This window comes from Triticum aestivum, chromosome 5D, assembly GCF_018294505.1.
Source record: "Triticum aestivum cultivar Chinese Spring chromosome 5D, IWGSC CS RefSeq v2.1, whole genome shotgun sequence".
NCBI lineage: Eukaryota > Viridiplantae > Streptophyta > Magnoliopsida > Poales > Poaceae > Triticum > Triticum aestivum.
In genome coordinates, this window is record NC_057808.1 from 460498773 (window position 1) to 460517260 (window position 18488).

Below are 18488 nucleotides of genomic sequence, written 5' to 3' on the forward strand. Positions count from 1 at the left end.
TATAAGTGGCATGCGATTCAATGGTTTTGAAGCATGATGAGCATTATTCTCGCTCCTATCTATTTGCAACAAGTATGTGTATCGATTTTATTCTCGTGGCTAATTGCCTAGGGAAATTTTATCATCTTCTTCACAATATCACACACATGTTGTCTTTATTGAATCACAATATCCTATCAAACTTATAAAAACACATATCTACTTAAATGCTTAGTAAAATAAACACTAAATGTGCTTGAAAGTTTGTATCAGTAGCAGATAGAGCTTGGGAGGATAGGAAGCATGTGTATTTGTTGCTTTGGGGCTCGGAACTCATTATTTTCACATCCATATTGGTAATAACTACAATTATCACTGCACTTTAGGATAATCATGCTCTTTCTTACTAACGTTGACGGTGGCATAGCATTAAGTTAAATATTCTTGTTTGCATTTGTTTGCTTTGCTATTAGCAAATTTGTATCCATCTTTTTTTTCTTAATAAAATACCACAAAATAATAGGTCTCTTTTCTATAGGTTGTTGACGGGTTACTTTAATAAGGGTGATACTGATACTTATGATATCTCTCTTGGTACTAATAGTTGGCATGAAGAAAAGAATGTTTACGATAGTGAAGAACCAATGAAGCAAGCTGATGGAGAAGGGAGGAGCTACTTCTGCCTACATTTCAATGATGGTGGTAACTCCCTAACTCGAAATGACGTTCTCATTTTTTTATATGTTGCTATAATGATGAATTTTAAAATAAACCTTTTGAGAGTTTAAGCAAAGATGAAACAAAAATGAACTGTGACCATATTATGCTTGGTTACCCTCCATGTAAAACAACCATTGCCAGCTTATGAGATTTCCTTTGTGAGAGTGTAGATAAAGATGAAACAAAAATAAATTGTGATCTTATCATGCTTGGCTACACTTCATGTAGAACAATTATTTCTAACCTATGGAAGAATGAAACTGATATTAATGGAATATAAGATCCAATTAATGCTGGTGCCCGTAGGGTGAAACCCTATCGCTTGCCACGAAGGACTCTGGTCTGAACCTCTCATTTATCTGGTGAGGAATGTACCTCTACTCGAGAAACGGGCGAGGACACAAATTAAAATGGTAGAATTTCGTGATATTTTTTTAGAGTCAGAGGCACATCAATTTTTGAGCTTATCCCCGCTGTGCTTCTCATTTTCCCAATATCATCTTGAGACCGATGGCAGTATTTTTTAGTGAAAGAACATCATGAAACCATGGGTTTTGACGGTGGGATTTCCATGCGTCCAAATCGTGTAGTTAATAATGCCAACTACAAAATAAGAGAAAAAGGGAAACGCGAAATTCGCATGGTCGGAAACGAGGAGCTGCGTCCATCTATCTCAGGTGGCTGGATAGAGCCACGCCAGAGATGTTCCAATCGTAAAGGTTCCGGCTGCCGCAGGCGACGGGAACACGGCCGCTGTTGACCTCTGGTGTACGCCAGACGGCTAGCCAGTGCACCGCGCTGGAGCGCGACTGGAACCAGCCGCGCGGCCACACGGCGGTAGATCTCCCCTAGCCGTCCCCTTTCGCGGAAAAGTTTGCCTCACCTCAGCGTGGATCTCCTGATATTTCTGCGCCCCTTCCTCTCCGCGTCCACTGGGGTCTAGGTGGGCAAGTAACAAAGCGATACAACAGCACAGCAAAGCCCAGCTTCGCGGTGCATGGGGATGATTCCCTCCTACGCTCTGGGACCCAGCCCCACCAGCTATAGCTGCTGCTGCCTTTCTCTTGGCCCCCGCCCCCCGGCAATAGCAAGGGCCGACATGCCGATATACGTGCAAATTGAATGACACCAGCAGGGACGGGAGCACCTCCCCTCCCCACAAACCAACAAATTTTTGCATCGGCCGGTAGCCTTTACAGTGAGTAGATCTTTTTAGCAACACTCCATTTCCAAAAGAAAATAAATGTCAGTTACTTGCTTTTTTTTTTTCTAAATAAAGCTGTTTTTATCGGACGTCTTTTTAGAAGAATTAGCGGAGGTTACTTAAATTATTTGTCAGACGTGCGCCTTTATTTATGTCCGTAGACAAGACACAAACCGATGATTCTGCGTTTAATTCCAGAGCAAGATTTACTATAGTATGTTTACAAAAATCAAAATACTAGAAAGAAAGTACAAAATGAAAATCTGCACTTGATGAGGGAAAAGACAACTTGGTGGAGATATTTTTTTAAACGATTTTGGCATGTACTATTATATTTTACACTTGATATTTATAAAGGATTTTTATCACACGTAGATGTAATATCCATGTGAAAGCACAGTGACAGCTCAGTCCTCGCCGTGACATGCGAAGTTCAGCTTCAGCCGGACCATATCTTCCTGCCAATGAAGAAGATCTACTTTTATTATGCTTAATTTAACAAAACGAATATCATGCAATTTCTACGCTCCAATTACCATTTGTTTCTCCGAAGCGAATACTCCACGAGAAGTAACACTCTTCTGCCAGCACTAATACAAAAAGCTTAGAGACAAAAACAGAGAGGCCACTGGGGCATAAACAACGTGAGGAGCCCAACCACAGTCGCCCCAATATATACCGACGCCCCCTGTAAACCACAGCACCACCGCGTAGCCCGCCAACCAGAGCATCCCGCCCGCTCTCGCCTCGGTGTCGCCGCCGCCCATGGCCGTCGCCAAGAGCAAGGCAGGCAAGCACGCCGCCCCGCTGCTCGGCAAGTACGAGCTCGGCCGCCTCCTCGGCCGCGGCACCTTCGCCAAGGTCTACCACGCGCGCTCCCTCGTCGGCGGCGAGGCCGTGGCCATCAAGGTGCTCGACAAGCCGGAGCTGGCCGCCACGGCCGGCATGGACGCGCGCGTGCTCGGCGAGGTCTCCGCCATGCGCCGCCTCCGCCACCCCAACGTGCTGCGCCTCCACGAGGTGCTCGCCACGCGCTCCAAGGTCTACCTCGTCATGGAGCTCGCCCCCGGCGGCGACCTGCTCTCCAGGCTCGCCTCGCTCCCCAAGCGCCGCCTCCCCGAGCACGCCGCGCGCCGCGTCTTCCTCCAGCTCGTCTCCGCGCTCATCTACTGCCACGCGCGCGGCGTCTCCCACCGCGACGTCAAGCCGCAGAACGTCCTCATCGACGCCGACGGCAACCTCAAGGTCTGCGACTTCGGCCTCGCCGCGCTCCCGGAGTCCCACCGCGACGACGGACGCCTGCACACCGCCTGTGGGACGCCCGCCTTCGCCGCGCCCGAGGTGCTCCGCCGCAAGGCCTACGACGGCGTCAAGGCCGACGCATGGTCCTGCGGCGTCATCCTCTACGTCCTCCTCGCCGGCCGCCTGCCGTTCGACGACTCCAACATCGCCGAGATGTGCAGGAAGGCGCACCGCCGCGAGTACACGCTCCCGGAGTGGGTGTCCCAGCCGGCGCGCCGCCTCGTGAGCCGCCTGCTCGACCCCAACCCAGCCACCCGCCTCACGGTCGCCGAGCTCTCCAGCCACCCGTGGTTCAAACGGTCGCTCAGCCTCGACTCGCAGCTCGGCAGCCTCCTCGGCGGCGCGCCGGAGCGCGACCTCCTGTTCCAGGCCCCGCCGACGCTCAACGCGTTCGACATCATAAGCATGTCGCCGGGGCTCGACCTGTCGGGACTCTTCGGCGAGAACCGGCGGAGCCGGGAGAAGCGGTTCATGACGACGGCGACGCCGGAGCAGATGGTCGAGCAGCTCGGGCACTCGGGTGCAAAGCTCGGTTACTTCATGGTGGGCAAGAAAGGAGTAGAGCGGCTGCCACTAGGCGGCCTGTCGGGGCTCGTGGCCATGTCCATGGAGATGTCGGAGGTGGCGCCGCCCCTGATGCTCGTCGAGCTTCGGCTGGAAGCAGGCGACGACGAGGAGGTCCAGGCGTTCGGATGGGACGAGCTCAGGACGGAGCTTGGGGAGGTGGTCATGGCGTGGCATGGCTGCGAGGAATTGTGAGGAGGAGTTGGGGGATGTACATGTATGATCTGATGCCAGAAAGAGCTAACTAGGACTTTGTGGCAGATTGAAGGGGGTAGATTTGTTATTAGTTCATTCACTCTGATTTTGATGCTTGTGATTAGAAATTTTGTGCGAATGAATCTAGATTCTGTGTCTTTGTGGTGCTAGCCTGAAGGTCTGAATCTAATGATAATAACCTTGCCTGGTAATTGTGTCACTGCATGTACCAAATTGGAACCTAAATTAACACAATGACATAATTTTTGTCCTTGGTTGTTAGTCCATTCAATCAAAGTGATGTTTGCTTTGCAAGGAGATGCTAGGTTGTTAGTTGAACCATGATTTGTGATGCTTACTTCAACTTGAAGGCTTGAATCTAATGGTACTACATGGTAGCCTTAGCCCATAGGCGACATGATTCAGGTTGCAACATTGTCTGAACTCTCTGGAAGGTAGCCTACTTCTTTCCTTTAAAAACTCCACATGCATAATGCAGACCTGAGGGCTTTCCAAAGACAATTAGTGCCAATAAATTAGTGCCAGGACAGCTGCTACAAGGTGTTTCATTCGAGCACAATAAACTCTTCTTCCCTGGCAGGTACTCTACTCCGCTGAACGTCTGAACCATAAGAAAACTGCAGCTCTGCTGCCTGCAACTGTCCCTACGAATTATGCACACATAGCTGCTTACCCATTAATGACTACTGTAATTGTTTTCAGGATTTGGAAATTGAAAAGGACCAAGGAACGAATTCCCTGTCTTACCTCGCAACAATATCTCAGCGCGTTCTTGTTTGTTGTGCTGGTCGTTTTCCATGTCTGTCCTTCAGTGGTGGCCTGATGATTGCCCAGATATGGAAGAGTCATCTGCGTCCGTCCGTTTGAAGCGCCAATGAATTTGCCTTGCTGAAGAATATGCCGTGATCGCTTTTCATGCCGCACAAGGTTGGCAGGATGATTGGAACCTGTCGACGAGTAAGCATCTCGGTAAAAGCAGTTTATTTTTTTGAGCAAAATCTCGGTAAAAGCAGTGGGAGTCGTGGTCAAACAGAAGCAATCGATTCCAATAACTGGCTCGTATACGCTATGGAAATGCCTGAATATCAGAACTGGAAATGGACACTAAAGGTTTTTATGCATGATCCTGTTTAGAAGTATAATTGGTGATTTATGTTAAGTGATTAGCACGCACATTCTAGTTTCCCAAACTCCTAATTTCTGTTAAGTGATTTGCGCGCACATTCTAGTTTCAGGAACTCCTAATTTGTGTCAAGTGATTAGCATCAATGGTAAACCTATTGCCGGTGTCAGTGGGCAGTAGTGAATGAGAAGTCAAAACAGGTTCAGAAAGCCTATGAGTTGATCGATGTCGACGAAAGCGAGTGGGTCAGATATCAGCGGGCGAAAAAGGAGAGACCTTGACATGGGCATCCTGGAATTAAGGTACTTGACAGTAGCTCAGGGACAAAACTATAAGTAACTTGCAATGCCAGCTTATCTCCTACAGTAGTTTATTCTCTGAAGCTACTGTAGTCGGAACAGGATCCTCTAACATTGAGAAGGGAAGTTAGAGAAGTTACAGTACCCTAACTTCCCTTCTTTCTATTCATATGATTAAGGTTTAAATGATTCAAATTAATTTGCAAATTGATGATCTACTGTGTACATTTATATAGTAACTACACACAAATAAATTGATGGTGAAATAAAATTAGTTTTAAACACAATAGTAAATAACCTGCTAACTACCTACTAACCTTCTCTAACTTTCCTTCTTCATTTTACACTAGGCTAACACTGTAGTACCATGACTTTCCTTCTCTATGTTAGAGGATCCGGTTCCACTATAGTCTGCAAGCTCTCCGGTCTAAACTGGTGAAAAGGGAGAACGAGGTATAGCATTTGAGTATGTGTGCTGGCCGACAAGGCCATGAGAAGAAAATAGGTGCAATGGAGCAGCTGCAGCATGAGCGAATAGAGAGGCGCATGCATACTGAAGTTGGTGTTTGACAATCTGCTGCCAATTCTGAATCGACAGACATTACAAAGAGAAGCCAAAACAATCTTCTGTTCTTTTCATCTTTTTCTTGGTAGGCCTATCGTCATGAGTACTACTACCGTCAGCGGAGAGGAAAATGGAGAGGATTGGTGGCGATGATGAACACGTACGACGGCATATATTCCACAACAGTTTGGCACGTCTGCACCTGATAAATTACTCTCTCCATTGACAAATATAGGATTTTTACATATTTCAACAAGACTGCATTCGGACCAAACTAAGTGAAAAAACACACTAAAACATGTATATATCCATTCAATTCACAAAAAATTAAAACACCTTATATTTATGAATAGATGAAGTATACCTTTTAAATGAAGGCTCGAGATGAACCCGACTTTATGTTAATATAAACTATAAAGCCAACAACCAATCAGGAATTGCAGCGACTAACATCATATAGACATGTTTATACAAAAAACCACCATATCGACATTAAAAAAAACAGCCACAATAGTGTCGAGGAAACAACTACTCATAGAGAACAACACAAGGAAGCAAAATAGATACAATGTCAAGGCCTTGTTCACCCTGCTGACTACACCAGAGCGGAAAGGCGGTATCCCAAAGGGAGAGAGGCCATCGGAGAAAGATCTCACCTTTATTTGCTCCCAGTCGGCGAGATGTTGTCAAAGTGGCATATATCTACACGACTGAAGAAAGCCTCTCCCCTCTCGCCCAGGATCGAAGGGTGTTGCACTGCCGGCAAGGCAGAACCACTCAGCCGAGAGCCCGCATGAACACTGGATAGATTGCCAGGTTTCCAAAACGCCATGCACGCACCAAGAAAACAAACCACGAACACCGCCGCCTCCCGCAACACATATCACACAGAAGACATAAGCATTAGAATGAGGTCGACGAGAGCTGAAAAGATAGTTCAACAATGCCACCAAGACTGGTTGGAGCTCTTCAAGACCATTGGATCATCACCACCCTTGAAAATCTCATTTGAAGTTAAAAAAAATTCTAAGAATTCACATGCGTTCATATTGATGTATAGTACATGTGTGTAAAATTTGAAGATGAAACACATTATGGTGACAGCTACACAAAAAAGGAGAAAATCATGATTTTAAAATGGTGGACAGTACACACACTGTTCACTATAAAAATGCGCAAATTTGTCTTTTTGTGTAGTTGTCACCATAATGTAGACTTTACACACATGTAAAACACATCAATATAAACGCGTGTTATTTTTTTCAGATTTTTTGAATCTTAAAAATATGATACTCAATTTTTTCAAAAAAAAAGTGCCATGGAGCTCGTCCTCCAAAATGCCCTACTCTGCACATGCAACATTTTTTGTGAGCACCTTACTTAAAAAAAACTGCAAGAGGATGTAGTCATCCCAATCACAGAAGAACAGTTGCAGCGTTGGTTTTAGGGGAAAGAACAATTGCACAAATGTTGGGTATCTGATCAGAGATAGCCATTGGACTGAAACCCAGAAGATCAATCCTAATGGTTAGCCGGCTATTGCGAGACAGCGGCCTCTTTGACCTAGCCAGCCGCCCCTCCAAAAAGCTAGGGTACTCTGCCTCCCGCCAGCGCCGGCGCCGGTCCGTCCCGTCTCCGATGGCCTTAGGGCCATGGAGGCGGAGCGGATCTCGCCCCTTGCCGGTGGGAGGGCTCCGTTTTTAGATCTTTTTTCGAGTTTTGTTAGGGTTTGTGTCCTGCTCAGGAAGGCGAGACGGCGGCGGCTCCCTGAAGATGGAATAAAGGTCTCCCCGCCTAGCCCCCGTTCCGGTGATGCGTCCAGCATCATTGGTGGGCGTGTGGAGTTGTGTCTCCGGCTGATCTGTCTTTGGTGGATTTGCTCGGATCTGTTCGTCGTTCGTCTTCGTTCGTGTGTCTTCAGGTTGGATCCTTTTAATCTACACTCTTCATCTACGGCGGTTGCTGTTCAGGTGCGTTGGTTCTATGGGGCCTTAGCACGACGACTTCCTGACTGTCTACTACAACAAAGTTTGCCCGGCTCCAATGAGGGAGGGGCGATGGCAGTGGCGCGCCTTCGGCTCGCTTTAGTGCTTGTAGTCGTCGCTAGGTGGTCTACGGATTTGGATGTAATTTTTATTATTTCTAGTGTTCGTTGTACTACCATGATTGAAGATGAATAGATTGGAAGTTTTTCCCGCAAAAAAGAAAAGAAACCCAGAAGATCAGTGATGTTCTTCTTTTTGCAGCAGAAAATCAGTGATGTTTATTTCTCGCCTGCTCGCACAAAACAATTATAGCCATTGTCAGTGGCCCAATCATATGGGCCGGACCATATGACGGCCCATGTGCATCGAACAATCGTCGAGGCACGAGACAAGCACGTGCTAACGCAGAAACCACAGAACGCTATCCCATCAGAAAAATCTCCGCGACTCCTCCCATTTCCTATCACTCCGGCGAGCGAGCGGCAGCCATGGTGATTGCTCCAGTCGCGACCTACTCCTCCTCCCGAGCGCCACCGCCGGCGAGGAGCACGGCGTACCGAGCGCGCCTCGCCGCAGCCGGGCTCTCCTCGAGGGCGTCCTCCTTCGCCGCGGGCAGCGGGCTCGCCGTGGCGGCGGCTTCCGTGGCGGTGGCCGCGCGGCCCAGGCGGACGGGGGCGGGGGGCGGCGCGCTCGGGTGCAAGTGCCTGTTCGGGCTCGGCGTGCCGGAGATGGTCGTCATCGCCGGCGTCGCCGCGCTGCTGTTCGGGCCGAAGCAGCTCCCCGAGATCGGCCGCAGCGTCGGCAAGACCGTCAAGAGCTTCCAGCAGGTACGGAATTGGACCCTAAATTAGTAAAGATAGCGTGTATCCGTCTGTAAAATAGCGAAATTGGATGAAACCCTGGCACTGACAGTATAGCAAAGTCGTGTAAGGAAAGGCAACTGAAAAACCAGTACTCGACTTCTAGATGCCTAATTCAGGTAGTTAAATCACTGAAATATTTGAGCTTATGGGAATATGGGACATGCTTTGTGCCTATTGGCTGAGGTAGGATTTTGGCACTATTCATGTGCTGCTATCTGATATTGATATAGGAGCACTTTATTTATTGTATAAACTGTAAATGGGTATTCGTGGTAGCTTCCGTGCTATATTACTTTCAAATGTAACCGTGAGTGGGTTTCCATGTATGTGTTCTGTCCTTTCAATCATTTTAACATGAACTGAACTAGCTCTAGCATTTTCATTGGGCATAAGCATGTCAATCAGGGAATATGGGTTGATGTGAGAAACTTATCGATTAAGACGGGGTAGTTTGGGAATATTTGAAGCTTAGCTTGATCACTATGTCCATTTTGATTGTGCCAACAGGCAAGCTTGAGCTTGTCTGCACGGTTTGCAGTTATCAGATTAAGTTATCAAGGAATTCAGTCGGTGGATACATATGCATATATGCCTTAGTAGATGATATTGGTCTCTGTTCATGCTGTCGTTTGCTTCACAATGCGTATGCGTGGTTGTCCCATTCCTTTTAGTTTGTGCAACCATGCTGATTTGTGCTTGCACTTGCTGATGCATGGGCCAGCATGAGTGTGAGTCTCGGATCTGGGGTCGACTCTAGTGCGCTTTTCATTTGCCCGTGAAGCAATGGGGATATGGGAGACATATTGGAGAGAAATAGAGAGTTATGCTAAATACATGGCTAGGCAGAAGGTCTGCACTGCACACACTTGATTTCCTTACCTGTCAAGTGATATAACTATTATACACTTCTCTGTAGGCAGACCATTCAATTCCAGTTTACGACTTGTTTCCTTACCTGTCTGTCTATCTAAATCCATTCTCAGGCAGCCAAGGAATTCGAAACAGAACTGAAGAAAGAACCTGAGGAAGGCGGCGACCAGCCTCCACCCACAACCCCCACCGCGGTCAGCAGCAGCGATGATGAAGAGAAAAAGGAGCTAGAGGCATCGAGTAGGAAAGAGAGCACATGAGGACCAGGCCAACCATCGCGAACTAGAAGAGTAAAGTTGTGTATGTAAAAACATCGTGATGTTCTAGCACATTGCTCCCTGTTTTTGTTCTTCTTGCAGGCCATGCAGCAATATTGTTTGTAACCGGCGAAAATGTGTCCCCCCTGAAATACCATGTTGCTAATGTATGAGTTTAATTGTGTACATCAATGTATGAGGTTACTTTTGTACATCTCTGCTGTTTTTCCTGTCGAAATTATGGAGTATTGGTACATCAGTTTGGAATAGAGCTGTGAAGAATTGTGCCTGACATTGCTAGCCCAGTTGGATTTGTGGTAGTGAGGATGTGCCAGAATTTTAGTCTGAGACACTAGAGGGTGGGCCCGCATTGTCAGACACTATAGCCGAACGTTTTGGGCCCCAGCAGCAGAGAAAGAAGAAGCGGGGGCAACTTTCCCCCGGCAATAAACTCGCGAGGCCACACTCTCGAGAGTGAGAAGGAAAGCAAAATCCGAAATTATCGCCATGGCTCTCCTCGCCGTCGCGTCCCCGCTCAAAACCCTAAACCCTACCTTGAGCCCCAGCCCAAGCCCCAGCCGCCGCCGCGGTCTCCTCCTCGGCTCCTCCCATCTCCGCCTGCCGCCGCTGCTCTCGCGGAGCGGCCGCCTCCGCTGCTCGGCCGGCTACGGCGATGCCGCCGCGCCGCAGCAGGCGGCTCCGACGACGCAGCGGCCGGACGAGATCCCGTGGAGCAGGGAGCTCTGCAACTCGGTGCGGCTCATAGGGACGGTGGGCACCGACATCGAGCTGCGCCAGCTCCCCAGCGGCGCCTCCGTCGCGCGGGGGCGCATTGCCGTCTGGAAGTCGGCCACCGAGACCACCTGGTAAATAATTTCGGCATTGGCTGAGCCTGAGCTGTGCTAGCTCGTGATTACAGCTCGAGTGGATGCCGTTAACGTGTTTGGCCGTGTTTATTAGTGTAACTAGCATGGTTGTTCATGGATGCCGCCAAATGTTCGGCACTATGCAGAGGGGAGCAATTTAGTGCTGATGTAGATATGGAGATGTTACAAATTACTAATAGAACAAACATGCGCTATGTGCGGTTCCTTGCCATAGATTGATGCCTCAGTTTAAAGGGACTTTAGTCGGGGCAGGAAAAGTTGAAGTATGCTTCTTCCTTGGGGTTATTAGCTAGCTATAAGAGTTATGCACCAAGATTCAGAAATATGTTATCAACTAATGTGCTGTGGACATCTTCTGCAAGAATCATTCACAGATTAAGCATGAAACTGAGAGCAAGGTCCAGATTAAGCATGAAGTCAAGAGTATGATTAACATGTTAGTTAAGCCTGAAACTCCACTTTGCATTATGCAATAATTGTTTCCCTTTGTCTAATGAGTTTGCTAACCCAAAACTAAAGTTTTTTGCATGGCTCAAGCAAAATTAGGAACCATACCTCTTTGTTGCTATGTAAGTCATGCAGTCATGCTATATCGTCTTCTCGTCACATGTTAAATAATGTATTAGATGATTGTCCATTACATTCTTTAATATGAATTAGTATTCATAAGTGTTTAATGGGGCGGTGCTTGTAGGGTAACTCTTGCATTTTGGGACGACTTGGCTGTTATGGCCTCTGAGCATGTAAAACAAGGAGACCGAATATTTGTTTCTGGACGGCTTGTATCAGATACTGTTGAGGAGGGGCCTGAGAAGCGGCAGGTTTACTACAAGGTACATCTCTGCAAATAATTTGTAATTGACTTAACATGTTTTCTTTTCATGCTGTTGTCATCACTGCTCTTTCTCGTGGTTATGAACAGTATCATATATTTTTGCAGGTTGTCGTTCAACAGTTCAACTTCATTGAGTCCTTCCAACCTGTGCGGTTATATTCAGAGTCAAGCCAGGATGGTATGGATTTAACTCGAGCTGGCTTACTTATATCTTCATTTCGTATTGTAAAACTACTGCTTCTCTTCTCACTTGTTTATACTTCTGTCTTATGGTTATTTATTTGTCTGTTTGCGATATTTACTTTCATTAGACAGCAGTACTGTAATTGTTTGCATTTTGTATTGCTCACATTTCCTTCAAACTGGCTATGTTCAATGTCTAATCATTCTGGGGCTTGGATATTGTTCTGTAGTCTTCAAAGTCATGTGTGATAGGCCCCTTTATTTAAGGTCTGTATTTAAAGTGTTACCCTGTGCACCTTTTAGAAGATAGCAAGTTACTTTTGAAAGATTGCAGGGAAGGTTGTGAGAAGTTATCTCATGTAGCCAAATTTATCATGGGTTTTAGTGCCAAAATTTGCAACACAAGATAAGTACTCTTTCTTGCTTGATTGTCAGACATTTGCGCACCGAGTTGCATCAAGTTTCATGGATATTTTCAACCGGGTATTTTTGGTTCGAAACAACATCTTTCCTGTATATATATAGCCCGGTCTTAATTCTTAAGAGGCTCTAGTCCAGTGATACACATAACTGGATGCTAGGTAGCTGTATATTGATGTAAGAAAATATATTGAAAATAGTAAAGGTTGACACTTGGTTGTGAATTAAAGGTGGAAAGCATGGAGATTATGTTGGTAATGATTCTACCTCTGGTTCAACTGAGAATAAAAAGGGAGATTACATGAGTTCCTCCTCTCGTTCAACTGAAGCACTGTGGCAAGCATTCTTCGCTAATCCTCTTGACTGGTGGGATAACAGGAAAGATAAGGTGACATCTCCTTCTTTTATTCCTTTTTGGGGCATTTAGAATTTTAGATGCATTGACGTATATTGTTTTCTCTGTGTTAATGTCTGTCTTTGTATGTAAACCACCTACACATTTTAGGAGTGTTTATCCAATAGCAAATGACTGAGCGCAAAACATGGAGTACGCTGTTAAGGCCCTATTTTGATTGAAGGAATTTCATAGGAATTTTGGAGGATTCCAATCCATATGAATTTTTCCAAGCCCTTTGGATCTCATAGGAATGGGTTTACCAAATTACTATGGAATCCAGTCCTATAACCTCCTAAAAAGCACCAACACGGAGACGGCAACACGGTGATACGCATACGGGGACGCGGGATACAGCATTTTCCAAAAACAGCCATTCGGGGATACGGCGAGTATATATAAAATAAAACGAAAAATATGCCATGTAATATAGAGTTAAGACACAAAATTTAATGAGAAATTGAGATAATATCAGAATACTACCCCCATTAAGGCCTCGTTTGATGGAAGAGGTTTGAAGAGGATTACAGGGGAATATCCTTGCAGGGCCCAAAATCCCCAGAAAACCCTATCAGCCCATTTGATTCTCAGGGATTAAACTGGCCAAACCACTCCAATCCCCGCCAACCCCACCCGACCCACGCGGCTCAACAACCATATCGGGGATACAGCGGGTATTTCCTTCTTTTTTTAATATCGGAATCATGGGATACTGCAGGATACGTGTATCCTGGTGTATCGTGGCATGTCGCCGTATCCCGCCTGGGACGGCTAGTTGGCAGTTTCTGCTGTATAGGTGCTTGCTAGATACCCTCCATTCCATAGGAATCTAAACATAAGCTCAAACCTCATTTTATTTTTCCTTTGAGAAGTCCAATGCACTTACACCCTATCTCTCTCCACTCTCTCCTAAATCCTGTAAAATTCCTGTGTTCATTTCCTGTACATCATTCAAAGACGCATAAAATTCATGTGTTTTGAAATCCTGTAGGAGTTCATAGTACATGACATCTCATTCCTACCTTTATTTCCTATTCCTACATTTCTAAATTCCTACAATCCAAAGAAGCCTGCGAACCTTAGTGGCATAGTAACATTCTAACTATACATTGCATGTGATTTGACGTTAATTTGACTATTTTTATCAGGAGTTTATGTTTTTCCAATTCCCGTGAAGTGTGAACCGAACGCTCAAGTTGACATAATTTCTGTTTACCAGTCCTTTGTTTTGCACATGCATTCCTATCCTATTCCTGTGCTTTTAGAATCCTGCGAACCAAAGGGGCCCTAAACATCTTAAACCACCAAAGAAATGCTGAAATAGTTGAGAGCCAGAGAGGAGTATTGGAGTGTAGCCAACATGGAAAAAACCCGGCAAGATGCCGTATGTAGCCGAGAAACTTAAAATAAAATAAAAGGTCTCTTTAATGTTATTTTTTCATTTGTACCAAGAATCAGGGCTTGTCTTTCCCTTCGGACAAGAAGACTGGGCATGGCTTCCGAAATTTGAGAAGAGTGCCCGCCCCCCTCCTTAGTGTTCTGCACGCCTTATATATTCTGTGCCAACTTAATTAACATAAGTACTGTGGTAATATTGCTGTGCAATCGAATTTTAATGGGTTATGCCTTATCACTTGTGTCAGTCATGATTATAAGGCACCGCCTAAGTGTTGCTTCAGTGCTGAGGTGCCCTAGGGTGGTAAGGTGTTGCCTCTGCCTTAGACATCTAGCGTATGGCGGCCTCATTGAAGTGTCTGCCGCCTCCAGGGGTCTCTCCCGCTTCATGTTCCTCGATGTGGCTGACCCTGGGGCTTGGAAATGACGATCCTGCCACCTCCTGCACTCCGGCGAGTGTCCTGTCGTTGTGTGTGCTTCCAGTCACCTTCCCCTCCTCGATCAAATCTGCTGTTCTTGTGAGGATGAATAGTGGTTGCAGTGAGGGAGAAGGGTCAAGGGTGGGGTTGTGAGGAGAATGGATGAGTGTGAGGGTTATGTGCTTGTATGAGGAGGAAAGGGAGCAGAAGATGTGTGGTGGTTGTGCTGAGGGAGAACGGAGGGACAGCGGAATTAGGCCATAGGAGGAGTATAGTGCTACTACTTGGGCTTTTGGGCCATGGGGAAGTGCATAACTAAAGGGCCATTGTTCATTCTTTCTATTTTTCATTGTAATATACTCCCTCCGTCCCAAAATAAGTGTCGCTGATTTAGTACAAAAGTTATACTTAATCAACGACACTTATTTTGGGACGGAGGGAGCATGTACCCACTGTTCTGTTCCTGTAATATCTAAGGCACCGCCTTGCCACGCCTTAACTGTTTAAATGTTAAGGCAGGTCTTAGGGGCCTCACCTTGCCTTACCGCCTTAAAAACTATGGTTCAGTGTTATATGCTCACAGAGAATTGTCAAAGTCATTCATCTTGAATTTGGAAAAAGATCAATAACAAATGGAAGTAAAATGTGATTCATCACCATCCATGTTTTTAAGGTTTCCATAAGGCGACACTTAGACACTGCTTAGGCTGTAAGGTGCCCTGGCAGCGTCCTAGCATTTCTTCTGCCTTAGGAGCTTAAGTGGCAAGGCGGTGGTTGATCACGTTATGGCTGCTGCCTAAAAAACCTTGGTTGCCATGATATGTATAGTACACCATACTTTTCAAATGTGTGGTCAAACTGTGATATAGTTTTGTTCGATGTGCTTTAGGGTTCGCCAGCGATATAATTTGCTGGGGAACAAGACCCATAAATCCAGGGGGCATGGGCCAGAGGGGAGGACTGTGAGCTGCCACCATTGCTTTTCGTCTTAGCTATCACCACTGCTGTTGCACCTCTTCATTGCTGAAGCTATTGCTGTTGGTGCACTGCTGTGGTTGCTGCCACGTCAATAGCTCTGTTCACTGATCGCTGGACATGAGAGAAGGAAAGGATGAGATCCGGTCATGTACGCTAGCATTGAGCTAGCCAAGGGAGCTATTGGACTGAGAGAGGAGAAAGATTATGATCACTGATGAGATAAACAAAATGATGTGACCCGGTGGATGGGTTGTCTTCCTCCTGTTCTTATCTCCACTCACTTGGATCCCCGCCATATATTCTCTCTCCTCTACTGGCATTAGGAGTAACAAAGTAGAAATTTCATGTGGATTGTTTTTTTTATCCTTTTCTCCCAATTTACATGTAGTTCATAATTTATTAGTTTCCCCTCTCCATGCTACAAGATATTGTATTGCATTGGACAGCGACTAGTTTTAGTTTGGTCTAATTATATAATTAGAATCTCCAAATAGCTCTGACTTTTCTTTTCCTCATAATAACTTGCAAAAATGATTCATCATGTTAGGTTGTGAAATTCATGCCATCTTCCTTTCCTAGCCTCCACCCCACAAGCTTTATCATATAGCAGCTGGTTGCATTTTCATTCTTGTATTCATTTGCTTGCACCAATGATTTGGCCATCATACGTATTCTCTGAAGAAATATATGCCCCCTCCCCCTAACCCATACAATGATGACTAATGATTTTACGTGCGTGTCAGCAGAAGAACCCAAGGTATCCAGACTTCAAGCACAAGAGCACCGGCGAAGCGCTGTGGGTCGAGGGGAGGAACAACCCCAACTGGGTCGTCTCCCAGCTGGCGGTCTTGGACTCGAGGATGGGTTCCCTGCAGGACAAGCAGAGGAAACCAGTCTCCTACATGTACGCCGACGACTTCATGACATCTGATGCCAGCGACTAAGCTCTGCCATAGGTGGGAGGAAGCTTCTGATCCCCCAAGCATCCAGCTCCAGCATCGTATCATGTACTAGAAAGGTGCGTTAGTTGCGCCATGTCATCGGCGCGTCTCGGTTTTTGTTGTACATAGGTAGGCTCCGGAAGCTTTATTATTAGTCCATGTGTTCTACGTCGGTGGTAGTGACAAATTGTGAACATGACTATGTACGAGAAGCTCGATCGTCCGCACATCAGTTGATGCGTTCCAGCAGTAAGAGTCCCGTCCAATCAGATGGCTAACAAGAGTTTGCCGAATCTGTCCCCGAATATTGCAACTTGTGCTAGGAATATGTATCTCACTGTTGAGGGGCGCACATCGAACCAGCAGGATACACGTCGATACTCTGATGCTGCTGGCCAGATTTGCACCGAAAAATATGTCGACCAGACAGTGATGATTTGCACCGAAAATTTTGTCGACCAGACGGCTATTCTCTTCCTCTCTCTTTTCTGATGAAGGGCACACGTGCCTACCGTTTCTCCAGGCACCATCCACTCCAGCAGCCAAGCCATCGCACCATCCCAGAAGGCACAAGGGGGGTGTACTGACTTCGTTTTCTCCTGTATCTTAAATTCTTAATAAAATTAAGATGGCTAATTTGGTCTTGGGATGTGGATGAAGACCCCAATCTTTCCGGTAAAAAAATAGGGAGAAAAGGCCATAAAGACCATCCCAGAAGGCACAAAGGGTGGCTTCGATTTCTTTTATGCTTCTATAAAGATGGTTGCAGCCAGTTTATGTAATTTTCTCTTGAGAAGTGGGATAAAGAGCTTACTCTTTCCTTCGGCAAAAAAGAAAGAAGAAGAAGAAGATGAAGACCTCACTCGATTTATTGATCGATGCCGGTGGCGTGGACGCTTGGATCCAGCGCTCATGTGCACCACATGCGCGCTGTCCGCCCACGGATCGACCGGCGCATGTGTTGACAGCAAAATGCAGGCCGGTTTGCATGGGCCGTGTGTGTTACTCGCTTGACCAGTCTTGTGAATCTCTCTCTCTCTCTCTCTCTCTCGTTTGACTGAGCTGCTGTCTACAATAGGTATTTTGGATCGAGTAATCGGCCATGAATGAGGCCGCGATCGAATTTTGATCTCATCAGCGGCACATGGTCCCGTTTCAAGTCAACGTCTCTGGTAACATGGCTAAAGATTCGGATGGAACTAGTGTCATTAGGTCTAAGATTCAAAAGAGCCTCCACGGTTCGCAAGATTCTAAAACACAGGAATGTGAATGTGATGTTAGAAACTCTAGAATCTTAACAGGATTGAAAACCATGTCGGAACGGAATTGGCACTATGGCGTTTTTTTACATAGCATATGAACTCTCGAATGGAAATTTCGATTTGGTATCGGATGAGAGGTGGCTCACAAGTAACATCTACGTATCAGGTTTCTAGTCCTACATATCAATCTGTAGGTGATATCCAAAAGGTTTCTTATCCAATCTATCAATTTCTCTAAGCATATTGAAATCATACACAATATGTTTGCAATTCCTTCGATCAAAGATGCCCTAAAATGTTGCAGTGATACAAAAGAAACCAAATGTTTTGCATCTGTGTTTGCAGTCTTAGCTAAACAAGTGGAAGATCCATCCAATTTGGTTGTACCATATACAGCAGATCAAAACATTGTCGAAATGCTCGATCGTCGCATATACCACTGTCCACCGCACCTTAACATCATTGGACTCGAACTGAGAACGCATAAACAAGTGGTGCTCACAAACAACAACCAACATAATTGCGTTGATGATAAAGTGACTATGACAACTTGAATACAAAAGCACATGCCAAGGGGAAACCGGAAGGAAAGCCCCCCAGCAAAAACATGCATGATGATAAGTGATCAACAATCAATATAACTGTTTCGTTTGTACAAACACATGGAGAGTTTAACCCAAATCTCCACATCTCCTTTGTGCTTCTAAAAAGGCCTACTTCAAGGACCCAAACAAAGGGCACACATCCATGTGTGCTCTCTGATGCACCAAGCTCATCCCTTTTGGCTTGGTGATCGAACCCAGATCGAAGAACAAAAAGTATAAACC

General features: G+C 46.0%; 2 protein-coding genes across 2 annotated transcripts; both read left to right on the plus strand.

Moving 5' to 3' along the window:
- The first annotated feature begins 2562 nt into the window (after positions 1-2562).
- On the plus strand, positions 2563-10159 carry LOC123122751 (CBL-interacting protein kinase 7). The gene is made up of 3 exons (XM_044543089.1): positions 2563-3960; positions 8622-8784; positions 9804-10159. Exons 1-3 carry the CDS (start codon positions 2669-2671, stop codon positions 9948-9950), a joined length of 1602 nt encoding a protein of 533 aa, XP_044399024.1. The 5' UTR covers positions 2563-2668; the 3' UTR covers positions 9951-10159.
- Positions 10160-10411: 252 nt separating this feature from the next.
- On the plus strand, positions 10412-16704 carry LOC123122750 (protein OSB1, mitochondrial). Its single transcript, XM_044543087.1, has 5 exons — positions 10412-10813; positions 11529-11667; positions 11775-11847; positions 12503-12660; positions 16205-16704. Exons 1-5 carry the CDS (start codon positions 10455-10457, stop codon positions 16400-16402), a joined length of 927 nt encoding a protein of 308 aa, XP_044399022.1. The 5' UTR covers positions 10412-10454; the 3' UTR covers positions 16403-16704.
- Positions 16705-18488: the final 1784 nt, after the last annotated feature.